The sequence below is a fragment of the Microtus oregoni genome, unplaced genomic scaffold (genome assembly GCF_018167655.1).
Source record: "Microtus oregoni isolate MIOR12 unplaced genomic scaffold, Mior012 000046F_ref0000063, whole genome shotgun sequence".
NCBI lineage: Eukaryota > Metazoa > Chordata > Mammalia > Rodentia > Cricetidae > Microtus > Microtus oregoni.
The window spans coordinates 13948350-13964772 of NW_024543220.1; the positions used below are offsets into that span (position 1 = coordinate 13948350).

The 16423-nt window shown below is 50.9% G+C and overlaps 1 protein-coding gene across 3 annotated transcripts in view; it reads left to right on the plus strand.

Annotated features, from left to right (window-relative positions):
• Positions 1-16189, plus strand: part of Brpf3 (bromodomain and PHD finger containing 3) — a 34064-nt gene extending 17875 nt beyond the window's left edge. For 2 of the 3 annotated variants that reach the window (XM_041634684.1, XM_041634685.1), the window contains exons 9-13: positions 1760-1853; positions 6789-6886; positions 9794-9891; positions 13329-13483; positions 14082-16189. In XM_041634684.1, the coding sequence (XP_041490618.1) occupies positions 1760-1853; positions 6789-6886; positions 9794-9891; positions 13329-13483; positions 14082-14265 (629 nt within the window). In that variant the 3' untranslated portion in view covers positions 14266-16189. The remainder of the gene's footprint in view (positions 1-1759; positions 1854-6788; positions 6887-9793; positions 9892-13328; positions 13484-14081) is intronic. The other variant, XM_041634686.1, reaches the window with a different exon arrangement.
• The last annotated feature ends 234 nt before the right edge of the window (positions 16190-16423 follow it).

The following is a 16423-nucleotide window of genomic DNA, read 5'->3' on the forward strand; positions in this document are numbered from 1 at the left end:
TGATATTTTTATCAGACACTGCCTTAGGCCCTGGAGGAAAATTAGTGAACAAAACACGAACATCTCTCTTAGAGAAGAAATAGACGAAAGGCAAATGAGGGTCTTGTGTTAGAAACCGTGGGGACAATTAAAAAGCCACACGTCAAACCGTTAGAGAAGAGGGACAGAGCGCCGGGTGGAACGAGACACAGTAGTCAGGGAAGGGGACATTTGAGTAAAGGTTTGAAGGGGCTGAAGGTCTGAGCTGCTGGCATCTAGGGGAAGAATATTTTAGGAAGGACAGATGAGCAAATGTCTTGGAGGTGGGAATGCACTTGCATGTCCACAGAGCAGCACAGGAGCCAGCAGCAGCAGTGATGTGGGTGGGAGAGGAGGTCACTGGAGTCCTGTGCGCTGGTCCCCGGTGGGGAGAAGGTACCAGTTCCGGCTCCACGAAAGTCCCAGTCCTGGAGAAAGTAGAGCGGTCCCCGGAGTTGCTAAAAAAATCACAGAGCCCAAAGTGTGGGGTTGGGTGATGCCGCCAGAGTCATTCAGGAAACGACCTGGAGTTGAGAAGACTCCTCTTGAAGGTCCTTCCTGTTGCCTGTACTTCTCTGTAGTAGGCTAGACATTTAGGATAGAGAACAAGAGCTTGAAGTTCAGATCCTGACTTCCTATTGGCTGTGTGCCCTCTCTGAGCCTGTTTGCGTCTTACTGATTCCTACCCTGCGGTGCTGAGGTTGGGGCACATTAGGAGCACAGCAAATAGCAGCCAACGGTAGCAGTTACTGTCATCTTTTCAGCTCTCTGTCTCTGTCTGAGCCAAACAGCATGGAGAACACTGAACTAAAAATGAAGGCCTTTGCTCGTGGGGTCATCAGGCCCCGTCGTCAGCCTGGACTCTCATGCTTGGGGATACTGCAGCAGCGTTCCTTTCCTAGCCCTCACATGCAGGCCCTCAGGAACAACTGTAGTTGGAGCTCAGAAAGCAGGCAGGGCACAGTGGGCTTCTGGGACTCACATCGAGGTCATCATATTGGAGGAAAGGCCAGTTAGGCTCAGGCACCTGCTCTCAGTGGGTCTGGCTGGCCTTACAATTTTCTAACCATGGCTTCTGTCGCAGCTCTCAAATCAGGGGCCCCATCCTCCTTCAGTCTTTGTTCAGTGGTCAGAGTTGGAGGACTCTGGAGTTAGAATTCAATAGATTCAAAAAAAGGAAGCATTCCGTGGTAAGGTGACCCTAGGACAATGAAGCAGCCCTCTCTACCTGAGGTGTCTTGCTGCAAAAGGATTCAGACCATCAGCTTCCTCTGTTTCACAGAAGGCAGGGTCCAAACTCAGCCTGGAGCCAAGGTTCTGATGCTCCATTCTTCAATGATCTGAGCTGCTGTAGCTCTTAAAGTCTGCCCTCTGCAACGCTTCCTAGCTCTGTGAGCTATCTCTGGGTGCGGATGATACCGAGCCCTTATCCTACCTCAGCTTCTGCCATCATCCCCAAAGAAGGAGGCTGCTGCCGCCAGCTGGGATGGGGCGGACTCGTGAGTGTGTATCAGCAGGTTCGAAGTTAGAGCAGGCCAGGGACTTGTGAGCCTGCCTGGGTGAAGTCCTACGTTTTTCCTCGGTAGTCGGGTGTGTGCTGCTCAGGTAATACAGTCTGCTCACGGCCACCTAAGATGCTGTCCTTATCGGGGGAGCAGCCTCCTACCCACTCCAGTCCTCTGAGGCGTGTGTCAGGGAAGGGGGGTTCTATACTCAGGCTCACTCTGTGTGTCCTTGGCAGGCGTGACTAACGGCTTCGGAAAGCACACTGAAAGCGGGTCTGACTCGGAATGTAGTTTGGGTCTCAGTGGAGGACTGGCATTTGAAGCTGGCAGGTAAGGATATTTATCCACCAAGTTCGGGCAGCCTTGACACCACCTTTTTCCTTACTTCTGCATTCAGGGACAGTTTGGACTTGCTTCTTAAGAAAGGACTTTCTTCTCACTACCATTTCCTCGGTCTCTAGTCTGTAACTGGGAGCCCTGAGGGAAGGAGTTGGCCTTCAAATGTTGCTGAGTTTGTGGGGCTCAACCTCCTTTTGCCCAGGGAAGTGACCATCTGAGACACACACACCCAGGTGCGCACACACGTGGATAGCCTAGCTAGTTGCACACGTGGTTTTGACTAAGCCTCTTAGAGTTTCATAGGGTTGGTCTCTTTGGATTGTTTTGGCTTCTGTTCTGTGGCCCTGAGGATTGAGCCGTGGGCCTCACATGTGCCAGGCAAGTACTCTACCAGTTAGTCACAGCCTGAGCCTTTTTTGGTTTTGTTTTGTCTCTTGATAATAGGATCTTGCTGTGTGGCCCAGGCTGGACTGGAATTCAAAGCAGTTTTGTTGCCTCCGTCTCCCAGGTGCTGAGATGGCAGGCGTATACTACCAATATGTCTGGAGCTGGCCCTTGGTTTTTTGAAATAGGATCACTCTAAGTAGCTCAAGCTAGCTTCCAGCTCTCAACCCTTGTTCCCCCGCTTCCCAGGTGCTGGACTTACAGGCATTTATCAGCTACACCCAGTGCCCACAGCAGTGGCCTCTTCAGAGAGATTGGAGGGGTGAGCAAGTATGAGACTTTAAAGGCCCTCTTTTCAAAGACTCCAGGTTACCTGTCACTGTTGAGAAGGGATAGGCTTCTGTTGTTTTTTTTTTTTTTTTTTTTGTTTTGTTTTGTTTTAACCTGAAGGGAGGATTTCTGAGACCATAGCTTTCATTTCTCCCAAGTCTAGTTTACTGAGCTCATTGCTCTGTGTTTTCTGGGGTAGAGCGGGGTGCTTGGATGAGAGGACCTTGGTGCCACAGGGAGTGGTGCCTGCTGAAAGGGTCCACCGAAAGGCTGGTCTGTATCTGAAGGCTTCCAAAGCAGCCTTCGCTGGTGTGTGTGCCCTTGACGCTTGCTTGCCTGCTGAGCTTCCAGGTGGAGCTGTGAGGGCCTCCAGTTACACACTGGCCCTGGGCTTTTACTCCCCACGAAACCTCAGAATTGCCCATGCTTGTTGCTTGTGTGTTGAAGCCTCCAAAGACAGAGTAGATGGGAGCAGAGACAGTTTACCAGCACTAAAGAAGACAGATTTCAAAATGGTAGGAAATGCTTCTTGCTTGCTCTCAGGCTTCCTTCAGAGATAGGTGCTTAAGCCCAGCTTTGCGACCCATACCTGTAAAACCAACACTTAGGCTGCTGAGATAAAAGAACCATGAGCTCAATACCAGCCCAGGCTATATAGCATAGCCCTGCTTAAAAAACAAAAGCAAAACTCCTAAGCTGAACAAGTATGCAGGTGCCTGGAAGTTGAGTTTACTGGAGGTGGTAGGAGTGAGGTCACCCATCGGTCCCCTTTCGGCCCTTGGCTAAGGTGGAAAGGGCACGCTTCCCAGCTGTGAGCCGTAAGGAGCAGACTAGGATAGCCTGCTGGTTCCGGTGTGCGTTGGTGTGTTTTGTCAGCTTGTGTCTATGAGGGTGTTGATTCGCCTGGAACTGAGTTACAGACAGTTGTGAGCTGCCATGTGGGTGCTGGGAATTGAACCTGGATCCCCTGGAAGAGCATTCAGTGCTCTTAACTACTGAGCCATGTCCCCAACCGCAGTATTTCCTCTTTCAGTCTGCTTAAACAGAGGGATTGGGACCTTATAGGTGAAGGCACTGCTGCCAAGCCTGATGATGTGGTTCAGTCCCCAGAAATACCACAGTAGAGATAGAGAGCCAGCCCCCCCCCCCCTACACACACACAGGTTGCCCTCTGACCTACACACACAAATTTTAGGAAAGATGAAGCAAAATTGGGGATTCAAGGGTTCTGACTGATGGAGGAAGGTCATTGGTTAAATAAAAAGAAACTGCTTGGCCCTCATTGGTTAGAAGATAGGTGGGAGGAGTAAACAGAACAGAACGCTGGGAGGAAGAGGAAGTGAGCTCAGACTCCACAGCTCTCCCCTTGGGAGCAGACGCCTCAGAGAGACGCCATGCTCCCAGCTCCCAGGCAGACTCACGCGATGAAGCTCCGACCCAGGATGGACATAGGCTAGAATCTTCCCTGTAAGCGCACCTAGGGGCGCTACATAGATGATTAGAAATGGGCTAAATTAATATGTGAGAATTAGCCTAGAAGAGGCTAGATAGAAATGGGCCAAGCAGTGATTAAATGAATACAGTTTGTATGTTATTATTTCGGACATAAGCTAGCCAGGCATCCAGGGTGCTGGGAACGCAGCCCCGCCGCTCTTATTACTACATCTGACTGCAGTGTTCTCTCTCCCTATCCCAGCCCCCTTCCTCTCCAGTACGCTAGGAAGAATATAAAGGAAGCTTTTTTCTTTTGCACGGAAGCCATACGATCTTTTTTGTTGTTGTTTGAGATAGGGTCTCACTTTAGCTCTGGCTGTTCTGCTCCACTCCAGGCTGGCCTCAGGCTCATGGAGATCCTCCTGCCTCTGCCTCCTGAGAGCTGGGATTAAAGGTGTGCGCTGCTGTCTAGCCCATGCCCAGTCTCTTTTGCCCATTTGTTCTGTGCACGGCCTTTTCAAACGGTCTTCTTTTTCATTGTTGCACTCCGTGACAGTCTCATGTACTGCAAACAGGGAACTCACTGTGACTGAAGCTGGTCCTTGGACTGCTGGCCCCCCTAACTCCACCTCTGGAGCGCAAGGGTGACACTCATGCCACACCACGCCCAGCCGCACCCTCCTTTGTGGGTCGTCCCTCCAGCACCTGTGGTGTGAGTTGTCACTGTTAAAGTACATGCCAGGTCCCACAGTTTCTCTTGTAGAGGAGGTAGATGGAAATTACACTCTATATGCAGCATCCATCTGCCTCCTCAGAGCCACACAGAGTTGTTCTGCGGGCTAGTTTCCAAGCCTTTCCTGCCCGTTCTGGCACTCTGCGGTAGAACAGTAGTGGTCTGAAAACATGAAACCATCCCCAGAGTGCAGTGTGTGAACTCGTGGCTTCTCCACAGCACTGCTGGGTGGCCAGGGTCGCAGAGGGGATGAGACGAGGTAGCCTTTACCTGTCTCTCAGCTGCCTTGCCCTGCTTGCTCCTTGTGTACCCTGTCCAGGTCAGGGTGTAAGCTTAGAGACACGCCAGTCTCGAGTCCATGGACAGGTTTCTGGGTGAGTGCACGAGGTCCTCCGTATGAACTGGGGATTCCTGGCATAGTTTCCCAAACAGTCCCTGCTTTGTTCACTGAAGGAATGGGAGTCATGGTTGTGGTTAAGCTGAATTTTCTTAGCATAAACTCGGTTGTGACTCAGTGAAATCGAGTACTGCACTGTAGCCATTCCCACTCCCTGCTGCGTTTTATCCCATCCAGGGTTTTCTAAATATTTTGGCTTTTTTTGTAAAAAATTGACTCTCTAACCATTTTTTTCTGGTCAGAAAATTATGTATCAGCAATATTTTTATTTATTTTTGAGACAGAGACTTACTGTATAGCTAATCAGGTTTGAAACCACTCTGTAGACGGTCTAGTCTCAACTCATCTGCCTCTGCCTCCCTAGTACTGGGATTAAAAATATGGCCGCCAGACTCGGCAGCCATAATGTTTTTAAGGTTCTCAGCCGCGTGATCCTTGCCCAGAAGCTCTCAGCTCTAGACTGTGCATTAAAACCGCACAGGCGGGTGGGTGCCCTGGTGGCCATGGTTATTATTTCTTTTCTTGTCCAGTATATATATAGTTTACTTTCCCTCCCTCCCTCCCTCCCCTCCCCCTCCTTTTTTTTTTTTTCCAAGGTCTCACTGTGTATCTCTGGCTGGCTTAAAACTCACTCTGTAGACCAGCCTGGCCTCAGACTCACAGAGCTCTGCCTGTCTCTGCCTCCTGAGGGCTAGGATTAAGGGCGTGCACCCCCATGCCCAGCATTTAACTTCCTTTTAAGAAGTATCCTGTTGTGTTTATGTGTGCCACCATGTTTATGGAGGTCAGAGGACAGCTCTTGTACCGTGTGGGTCTCAGGGATCACACTCAGGCTCAGCAGCAAGCACCTTTACCCACTAACCCATCTCACCCACCAGACTTTGCCTCTCTGCGGTAGCCTTCTGTAAAGAAAGAAACTGCTCTCCTTTTTAGTTGGTAAAAATCAAATTTAAAAAAAAAAATCCTACCCAAGGAAAACTTAGCACATAAACCATTTGGAAGTGAGAAGTGGTGTTTTTTGTTTTTCCCAATTTAAAATGTCTTTGCTAATTCTGGAAAGAAGACATGCCTGTTATAGAACATTTGGAAAAGAGGCAAATTTTAGGACCTCAAAAATAAATTGGTTTGTCAAGATGAAGCATGTGGAGCCTAGAGTGCAGATTATATATTAATTTTATGTGCATGGGTATTTTATGATGGGTGTCGGGTTCAATGAAGCTGGAGCTACAGTTGGTTGTGAGCTGCCATGTGGGTGCTGGGAATTGAATCCAGGTCCTCTGGAGGAACAGTCACTGAGCCATCTCTCCAGCCCCGAGAGTGCAGAGTCAAACAAGTGAGAGGCTGAGGTGAAACCTTCCTGCCGTTTAATGAGACAGGCTCTCACGGTGTAGACCAAACTGGCCTGGAATTCAGAGATCTGCCTGCTTCTTCCTGTGGGATTAAAGGTGCGCCCCGGTTGCCAGGCCCAGCACTGTGACCTTCCCTCTGAATGAACTGTGCTGTTCCTCCACAAGGGTGGACTGGTTTCTGGTAGAAACTTCCAGGAGGGAATGGAGACGCTGTCTTTCCCTTGTGTCAGAGGTGGAAAAGTGGGAGAAGCTTTGTTCCAGTTAAAACTGCTCACTTCAACTCTCTTCTCTGTGCGCAGTGGCCTGACACCTCCCAAACGCAGCCGTGGGAAGCCAGCCCTGTCCCGAGTGCCCTTCCTGGACGGTGTGAACGGAGGCTCGGACCACAGTGGCTCAGGTGAGGAGACTGTTGAGTCTGAGCTGGGGAAACGTGCTGAGGAGCAAGCTGTCTGAACTGCTGCACTTCAGGGGCTCACGACCTGGCCGTCAGTCTGCAGGCCCCCCCAGACAAACACTGACTAGAGAGGTGGCCTTCGCTCCCCGTCACTAACATTTCTTTTAAAACTCTTCAGCTGTGTTGTATTTTGAGTTTATATCGCTGTGATAATGATCATGACCACAAGCAGCTTGAGGGTAAGGTTCTCTTCTCCTCACAGCTCGTAGTCCATCACGAAGGGAGGTCAGCCAGAGCTGAAGCAGAGGAGCCTTGTGTGTGGGGTTTGTTAGCCCACTTCTCAAACAGTCCAAGGCCATATGCCCGGGGTGGCATCCTTTACAGTGGGCTGCGCCCTGCCGTATCAATCATTAGTCAAGAGAATGTCCCACAGACCTGCCCACAGGCCAGTGTGATAGAAGCCTTTCTCAGCCAAGAGTCCCTCTTCCCAGATGTTCCTAGCATGTGTCTAAGTTGACCAAACAAACAAACAAAACTCAAAACAAAAACAAACTAGGGAGCACAGTTTAATGCGTGCCCATGGTAACAGAAGTCCAGTGGGCTCTTAGGAAAGCCCGCATTCCTCTCTGGAGCATCAGCTGCAATGTTTTGTGTTGTTTTTCCAGAGCTCCCTACTGTATATCCAAGCTGGAACCTGTGTGTGTTGGAAAGAAGTGTGAGGGCCCACCATTCATTCCTTCTTTCGCGTTCATGGTGTATGCTAGGAATCCTTTGCTTTCTCCCAGCTTGCCAGTGGCACACTGTATGGGGGAAGTCTGCATTTCTTCTCTGTAGCTCTCCCACGACAGACATTTAACGTGTCTTCGTCATCAGGGCTGCGCTGAGCAGCCTGTTTGCGGAGGTCATTTCATTCTTGAGCTGTCAGGTTGAAGAAGGGTGTGTTCATAGTTTCGGTTGGTGTTGCCTGGCTGTGCTCTCTAGGGCCATCAGTGATAACGTGTCACTCAGACCCCTCTAGCTCTGTAGGTCATGCCTGTTTAGCCTCACGAAATGAGGACAAGGCAAGGGCAAGGGTGAGGCTGGGGTGGTTCCCAGATGGAGCAGGTCCAGAGCAGAATACTTCTTAACTAGGCTGTCACATGCACTGTGGATGCCATGTCTTTGAAGTTCCCTATAAAGCACAGGGTTCTTTACCTGGTCCAGCCGCTTCCTTCTGCCTTAATGTCATTCCCTTTCCCAGTGTGTGTTGATGGATGCATGCCTTTGAGTTCCATTACTTCGTGACTGTCTGCACTCAGACGACAGGTCTCCCGTCCAGACAAATATACATTTAAACTCGAAGCCAGGAAGTGGATCTGACACACTTTGTGCTTCTGGTGGTGACATTTTCCCTTTACTTTTTAAACCCCCGTACTAAAATTGGTGCCAAAGGTTATTTAAAAAGAATTGCACTCCATAGCTTCATCATCTGAACACAGCTGTCTCCATTTCTGTGTTGCTTCCGTTTCTTTTCGGCACATTTTAACAAGTGCAAATCTGATACACACACTTCTGTACGCACCAGGTTTTACTCGGATACTTTTTCTTGTTGGCTCATGAGCTTTCTTTGCTGTGATGATACTGGGACCATCTTCCTAACAACCGGGGTTTTGTGACTGATATGTGTTCTGGTGGATGTTGGCTAGCTCCAGCTTCCAGCACACAGAAGGCAATGAATCCTTTCATTACTTTTCTTATAAGTTGCCAAAGAGGAAGTTACTGGAGCAGATTTATTTTAAAGCTCCTGGGACATTGCGGGGAAGTGCGTTCCAAAAGGGCTGACCTCTGTGGCCTCACCAGTGTGTGGCTACGCTGGCTTCTCCACAGCCTCCTCGGTGGTAGGTTTATCCGTTCATGGCTGACCTTCTGTACTCACTGGCGTTGAAACAGCACCTTTCTTGTTAGGTAAGAATTACACATCTCAGCCAGGCGGTGGTGGTGCACACTTTTAATTCCAGCACTCGGGAGGCAGAGGCAGGCAGATGTCTGTGAATTCGATGCTAGCCTGGTCTACAAGAGCTAGTTCCAGGACAGGCTCCAAAGCTACAGAGAAACCCTGCCCCCCCCCCCCAAAAAAAAAAGAATTACACATCTTTCTCTCAGATTCAAGCCCTTTTCCTTAGCTGGATGAGTGTTCACCTCCCCGTTCACAGTTTGTAGGTGTGGGGCAGGAAAGAGGCTTCTGTGGTGCTCAGAGCATTGGTGAGGCTGCACACCTAGGGTCATCAAAGACCTGCCAAACTGCTTGACTTTGCTGGTTTGTGGTGCAGCCAGGTGCTTGGATGGCCCACTGTGGCCTGGTCAGGAAAATGCTTAGCCAATGGCTCTGCTAGGATGTTCTTCTCTGCACTTTTACCCTGGGTGCAGGCAGCACTGTCTGCTCAGGCTAGGGTATGGCCCTTCTCCCTAAGACACCCTGGAGAGGAAGCCCTGATATTTAATGAAGGAAGCCGTTCCAGAATTCAGGTTCAGAGGTTGGTAAACTGTAGCCGCCTGCTTTTATGTGGGTCGTGAGCTAAGAACACATCTTCAGTTATGAAAACTATGAAATTCAAATGTCGGTGTCAGAAACACTAGTTCTATTGGTGAGTAGGCATACTCATTTGTTTAGACTCTATTTCCCTGCTACAGCCGCAGAGACCACATGGCTCCTAACAGGATGAAATATTTATTTTTTGGCCATTTAGAGGGTTAGTTTGACACCTGACCCAATCTAAGAACTCCTAAGGAAAGGGCAAGGAAAAGGAAGGGTGGAGGGGCGTTGCTGACTTGATCCTGGGCTGCCCCGCTTAGACGGAAGCCACAGGCAGGCTTTGGGGCACCATGCCAAGTCCCCTTTGGGCTCTGTCTCCTCCCCTCCCCCACCCCCAGGCAGAAGCCTCCTGATGCCCTTTGAAGACCGCGGAGACCTGGAGCCCCTGGAGCTGGTGTGGGCCAAGTGCCGAGGCTACCCCTCCTACCCTGCCTTGGTGAGTCTGCCCCAGACAACACCCTCCTGTTCCCTCTTCCCCCGTTGGCTCTGGCCCTGCCTTGCCTTGGGGGATTATCTGATTGGATCCAGCTGGCAGAGTTTGATGGGAGTCAAGGCACCTTTAACTGCAGAGGGGAGGGGGCTTAGCGCTCCTGGGGCAACCGAGCAGGCCTCCCCGCGACACACACAAAAGGCTCCAGGTGTGCAGGGACCAGGTTCTCAGGGCCCTCATAGCGTCGTTCATCTGCTTCTGTGTAGGAGGATCATGCCTGGTGCAGTTTAAAGATGCTGCTAACAATGCTTAGCTGTGTTAAGAAACATCTGCCGCACTAAATCCTTGACCTGCCCGGGGCAGAATGGTTGATCTTGTTTTGTAGGGAAGGGGCAGGGTCTTTTAGCTCTGTTAGCCAGCTAATAAGTAGCAGGGCTGGAATTTGATTCCAGAGCTCAACATGGGATGCAAAGCCTTTGTTCAGAGCCACTGCATTAAAAACCGTGCCCTGTGCTGTCCTCAGGACTACACTCGGCACCCTCTCCCATGCATAAGCCTGTGCATGGGAGGCAGTACCGCCTCTAGCCTTGTCACTTCCCCGCATACATGAACGTGTGCATCCCACATGATGAAAACCTCCATCATGTCATTTTTTTTAATGGTGACACCACCCTTCAGTTGCTCTCATGTGCCGCGCTTTGACCATTTCCCAGTTTCCCGTTTAGATTCAGTTTTGCACTGTTGTCGGTGAGCATCTTAGCCTTACCTTGGTGCACAATCGTGATCATTTCTTAGGAGTACCCACTAGGGCTAACATCTGTACAGAATTTTGGCACAAGTTGCCAAATTGCCTGGAAAATAGTTCTGGTTTATCCCCCCATTATTAGTGGCTAATAACAACTATGCACCACTTGGACTGCGGTCTCCTAAGGCTCTCCCAAGTTGGGAGGAAATGGCCACGAGCCCTGGAAGACACCACAAGCTGGGAATCTTTGGGTCCTGTAAGGACCTGGTAGAATTTAAGGTGTACATAGTCAGTTCCACCCAGCACCCTTGTCTCACATGCACAACTCTGGGCTTTCCAGCCGTGGCTCTCTGTGACTCTTGAGCCCAACAGCAGCTTCCTAAGATAAGGCAGGAACTCTGATCCTGTTTGAGATGATGAGGAAACCCTGTCTCAATGACGTCATACCACTTCCTGGAGCCATATTGGTTCATTTTGCCTGCCTTGTTCCCCTCTTACTATGGCAGGTGTGGAAAGTCCACACTGATCCAATTGCTGGAGACATTGAATTGGAAGTCCTGTAAAAATGAGACCGCAGGACCCAGCTAGGTCATTAAGGAAGTGACTAATGCTGGCAGGTTTGGAGTGGCTTTTGATTTATTTGTACCATGCATGAGTCTTTAGAATATAAACAAAACACTGGGATATAGTGGCACATGCCATTAATGCCAGCATAGACAGGTAGTTTTCACTGCTTTTTAGGCCAGTCTGGTCCACATAGTTCCAGGCCACCTAGGGCTACGTAGTGAGACCCTGTCTCAAAAAATAAAAAGAAGAAGAAATTCAGTCACCACCTGAACACAACATGTGTTTCTATTTTGGTGCATGCCCTGCATCCCTTTTCCTGTGCATGTAGATTTTGCATGTTATACTGTATTTTAATCTTTTTAAAATAAATGTGTGTGGGGGGAGTGTTTTGGAATAACAGAAAAGCAACAGCAGTGCAAACCACCCCATGCTAGCATGCCGGCTAAATCTTATTCCCTCCATTGCTGTTCATGTGTTGCGGTTGTGGTAGTGGATCTGCACATTGGTTGTATGGCATGTTGAACCTTCCCACCAGCTTCATGTCTGTGTTCCGTAAACCTCATTGTCCACTGAGTGGATGGACCGGTACCATTTTGGGTATGACAGCTGTCCTCAGGTGTCGGCTCATCCTCCCTGTTCTTGATGACCAGCATGTTCAAGTGGAGACAAGAGAGTAATCCCCTGTCTCTCTGGTAGCTTAGGGCTGTTTCTGTTCTCATTACATCTTCAGCCTCAGTCCCAGGAAGAGTGACAGGCTGGGAGATGGTTTTGACCACTGCATAGCTGGTGGGTGGACTAGAAGTCGGTTGTTCTTAGAGTCTTGAAATTTTTCATTTTAGATTTATTAATGTGTGTGTATGCGTATTTTGCCTATGTGTATGTATGTATGTATGTGCACCATGTACATGTCTGGTGCCCGAGGAGGTCAGAAGGTGTCAAATTCTCCTGGACCTCGAGTTACAGATGGTTGTGAGCCACCCTTTGGGTACTAGGAGCCAAACTTGGGTCCTCTGGAAGAGCAGCAAGTGCTCTTACTGCCGAGCCGTCTCTTGGTGCCTTAGGGTAAACTCTTTACCAGAGCCCCTGCTTTCAACTGCTTGTCTTGGGGGATATGGGGTGCTGGCAGCTGCCCAGAGGTCTGAGAGCAGGTCCCCTGGGACAGGGCATAGGAATTAAGGCTGCCTCCTCTGTCAGTTTCCAAGTCTCGTTGGCCTCTGTGCAAGAGGTTATGAGCCAGTTGCTCTGGAAGTGGGGGCTGTGTTGGAGGCTGCCGGTAATCGCCTTTGCTGCGAGCATCTGGTTTCAGTCTCAGCCATGGTTTAGCGCCATCCTCCTGTGCTGGTGCTGCCCCCGTCTGCCGACACCTGTCAGATTAACGTGAGGTGGTGTGTGGATGGTGGTGAGCTCTGCCAGCAGAAATGCTCCACGGACCTGGAGAGCTGCTGTGCACTGATTGGCTCCTGCTCACTGGAGAGCTGCTGTGCTGTGCACTGATTGGCTCCTGCTCACTGAAGAGCTGCTGTGCTGTGCACTGATTGGCTCCTGCTCACTGGAGAGCTGCTGTGCTGTGGTGCACTCCCTCAGGATAAGATGGCTCTGCCTTCTGGGGCTTGCTGCCTAGATTAGTCTCTCCAGTGCTTTGGTTCTTCCTCAAACCTGACCCTTTCAGCCATCTTTTTGTCTCTTCTTCAGTCTTACCACAGAGGTATCTGCCCCACACTCCTTGGGAAGGTGGTGTGTAGCCAGAGGCTGTTACATAGAATCACAGGGCTTGCCCTGTTGCCACATTGAACTTTCTGCCCAGTCACAGCCTCGGTGCCCAATGGGGCAAGACCCTGGGTGCTGGACGTGAATTGCAAAGGTGGTGAAGAGAGACCATCATGGCAGCAGCCTGTAGTTCTTCCCTAATAGACACTGTGAGGAGAGGGTTTGCCTGCTCCGTCCCACTCAGTCTGTGGAGAGAGTAGAACAGTGGACTGGGGAAGGGTACGGAGCAGCTCATGCCAGCCCCTCCGTCGCCGGTTATCTGTAGACCTGAACCCTTTGTGCTTAGGTTCTCAGTGCCTTGATGGTTGGTCCTGTGGCTTTCCATTCTCCCCTGCTCAGAGCCTGTCTCCTTTTCTGCCTCTAGATCATCGATCCCAAGATGCCCCGGGAGGGCCTCCTGCACAATGGCGTCCCCATCCCTGTCCCTCCACTGGACGTGCTGAAGCTGGGCGAGCAGAAGCAGGCAGAGGCTGGAGAGAAGCTCTTCCTTGTCCTCTTCTTTGACAACAAACGCACCTGGTAAGAGGCCCATGCTGCCTGTGGTAGCTGTTCCTAACAGCACCAGCTAATGGTGCTTCGAGTAAGGGGGAGCTCCTCAAGAGGAGCCTTTCCCCAGGTGGCCCAGAAAGCCGCAGGGTAGGTCCACAGCCCCAGGCAGTGGGCAGTGTCCAGTAGAGGCCTCAGCTGTTCTCTGTAGAGCTCAGGAGAGGTATTGAGAATTGGGGATCTCTGCACCCTTAAGCCAATAGTCACTAAATGCCACCCGTTTCTTGGGACAGGCATGACCTTGGGTAGGCAGCTGTCATGGTAACTAGTTACTAGAAAGACTAAACTGAAAGCCGAACACAGCACACACACACACACACACACGTCTCCATCCTCCCGTTGTGAGGGATCTGGGCTTGTGGCTGACAAAGTGCTGTCATCCCTGACTGTCAAAAGGAGGTAGAATTGTTGGTAACAGACATGCCCAAGGGCAAGGCTCAGGCCTGTGGGGTTGCTAGGCCTTCCTGCTGGAGAACAGTTGGGGCCTTCCAGTCTGCCTTCCCCGTGACCCAGAGGAGCCCCTGTAGGACTGCAGGAGTGTAGCCACATCTCAGCTGTGCTTGCCTTTCAGGCAGTGGCTTCCAAGGGACAAAGTCCTACCACTGGGTGTGGAGGACACTGTGGACAAACTCAAGATGTTGGAAGGCCGCAAGACCAGCATCCGAAAGTCAGTACAGGTGGCCTATGACCGTGCAATGATCCACCTGAGCCGAGTCCGTGGACCCCACTCCTTTGTCACTTCCAGCTACCTGTAAGAGTGGAACTGGGCTTGTGTCTGCCTGCTCTGCCTCTCCTCTGTCCCTGAGGCACGGGAAACCTCTTCTGCCCCTGCCAAGTGTCTGACCGGCAGCTTCTTTCTCACGGCAGGCCCTGACTGGACTGGGTCTCCAAGGGCAAGGCCCAGAATTGACCAATCAAGTGGTTCCCCTGAAGGGCCACTGTGTGCCAAAAACTCCCACCCAAGGTCCCCGGGGACATTCCACTGAAGAACACTTAGAAGCAGAAACAGCTGAGAGTCTTGGCCAGCCGGGGAGTGGACCTGGGCCACTGGGCACCAGGTCCTAGGCTGCTTTTCTGGGGCCAACTGCTCCCTCCATGCCTCTCCCAGCTAACCATACCTCAGGGCAGGCAAGGTTCTGACACTGATCCCAGAGATGTGCCAGGGTCCCTCGGGAACCCACTGAGCTCCCCTTCCCCCCACATCACCCGTTCTCACCCCTCCTCGTCTCATCGTCCACACCCAGCCCGGGCTCTCCTTTCCCATTGCTCTCCTCTCTCCCTCGTGCCAAATTGACAGCAACATCACCAAATCCATCTTTTTCTTTGATGCCCATTTCCTTTCTGGCCAGCTGCTATGTTAGATTAGGTGTCTGCCAGCCACCTGAGTCCCAGGTAGAAGCTACCCCAGTCTCCCCACACCCACAGACTTCCACTTGTGCTGCCGACATGCCTAGCTCGGCTGTGTGCGCATGCTCTGTGGATGGAGTGGGCTTCCCGCCCTCCGTCTGGCTGAGGAGTGCCAAGGGTGGGCCCCCGTCCATGCGGAAGGCCGCATGGATATTGAGGGCGGCACACGCCCTTCAGCTGGCATGCTGCTTGTCCCTCCTCTTGCAGCAGGGGCACGGGCTGCCCTCCAGCACCCTTCCCTTGCTCTGCTCCTGCTGCCCAGAGCAGGGACACGGCCTTTTTTTCTTTGATACCCTGTCTTCAACCTTCTCCCCACCTTCACCTCCTCAACTTCCTCCCTCACCTCCCAAAGGAAGGAAAACAAACTGTGAATGAGGAATGCTGACTGACAAACCAACGCAATTTTAGAGGCTTCTGCTCTTGACATTTCTTTTCACCTCCTAAGCACCAAAGCCGCAGGCGGGTTTGCGGACCGCTGATTGCCATGTTGATTTCTATCTTGATGTTATTTTTAATTGTTTTAAATTTTTCATAGGGGGTTTTGGGCAAAACAAAGTCACTGGGGAGATCACTGCCATTTTTACATACTCAGACTTTTTAAAACGCAGCCAGTCAACCACCAACTTCTTCCACATTTGGGACTTGAGCCAGAGTTTAAAAGGGAGCCAACAAAACTCACAGAGAGGGCGGGGTTCTGTCCAGTAAAGAGCGCGGCACCAGCTGGGACAGGCGTGGTGTATATAACTGTAAGATACTGTCGCTAAGTTATTCAGGCCTATACTCTCCATTATCGGAATCCTCCACTGTGCAGCCATGCAGTGTGGTTTAGCTAAAGGAGCCGATGTGTCCTCCTCTCCCCAGGTAGTTGGTCAGCTGTGGACTCTGTGACCCTTGTCTAAACCTGTGTTGTAAGATCTCGGGGCTTTCTCCCCGTCTCTCTCCCTCCCCCGACACTTACCTTCTATTTTTCAGTCTCCGAACCTTTCACTCTCTCTGAGTCCCACTCAAGAAACTGCTCCCTTTAGAACAGAAGGCGGCTCAGACCCTGCTGTGGCATGGGGCCTCGCGCCTCTGTCGCATCTGCTGTGAAGCACACGATGCTCTATTTATTGTAGAAAGTGACTTTATTTGCCTTCTAGAGTTGTTTATAACAGATGGTTATAAGAGGTAATAAACAGAAAATCTATGCCTGTAAAGAATACAAGAGTTACTTTTACCTACTATAATATGATGTCTTATTTTCTCTCTGAGAAATAAATGTTCTAATGGGCAGTGGCTTGCTCTGCTGTATTTGGTGTCCTTGGTGGGGCCTCCTGTCCTAACTCCACCCACTTCTCTGAATGGGCTCGTCTGTGCTTTGGATCTCACGGGTGGGTGTGAGGACAGCACCGTGCGGGGCTGAGGGTGGTCGGGAGGGTGGCCATGCCTCCACCATTACCTTCTCTGGCTTTCTTGTGCCATGCTGGAGAAGTGACTCCATTGGCATCTTGGCACCCATTCGGCAGT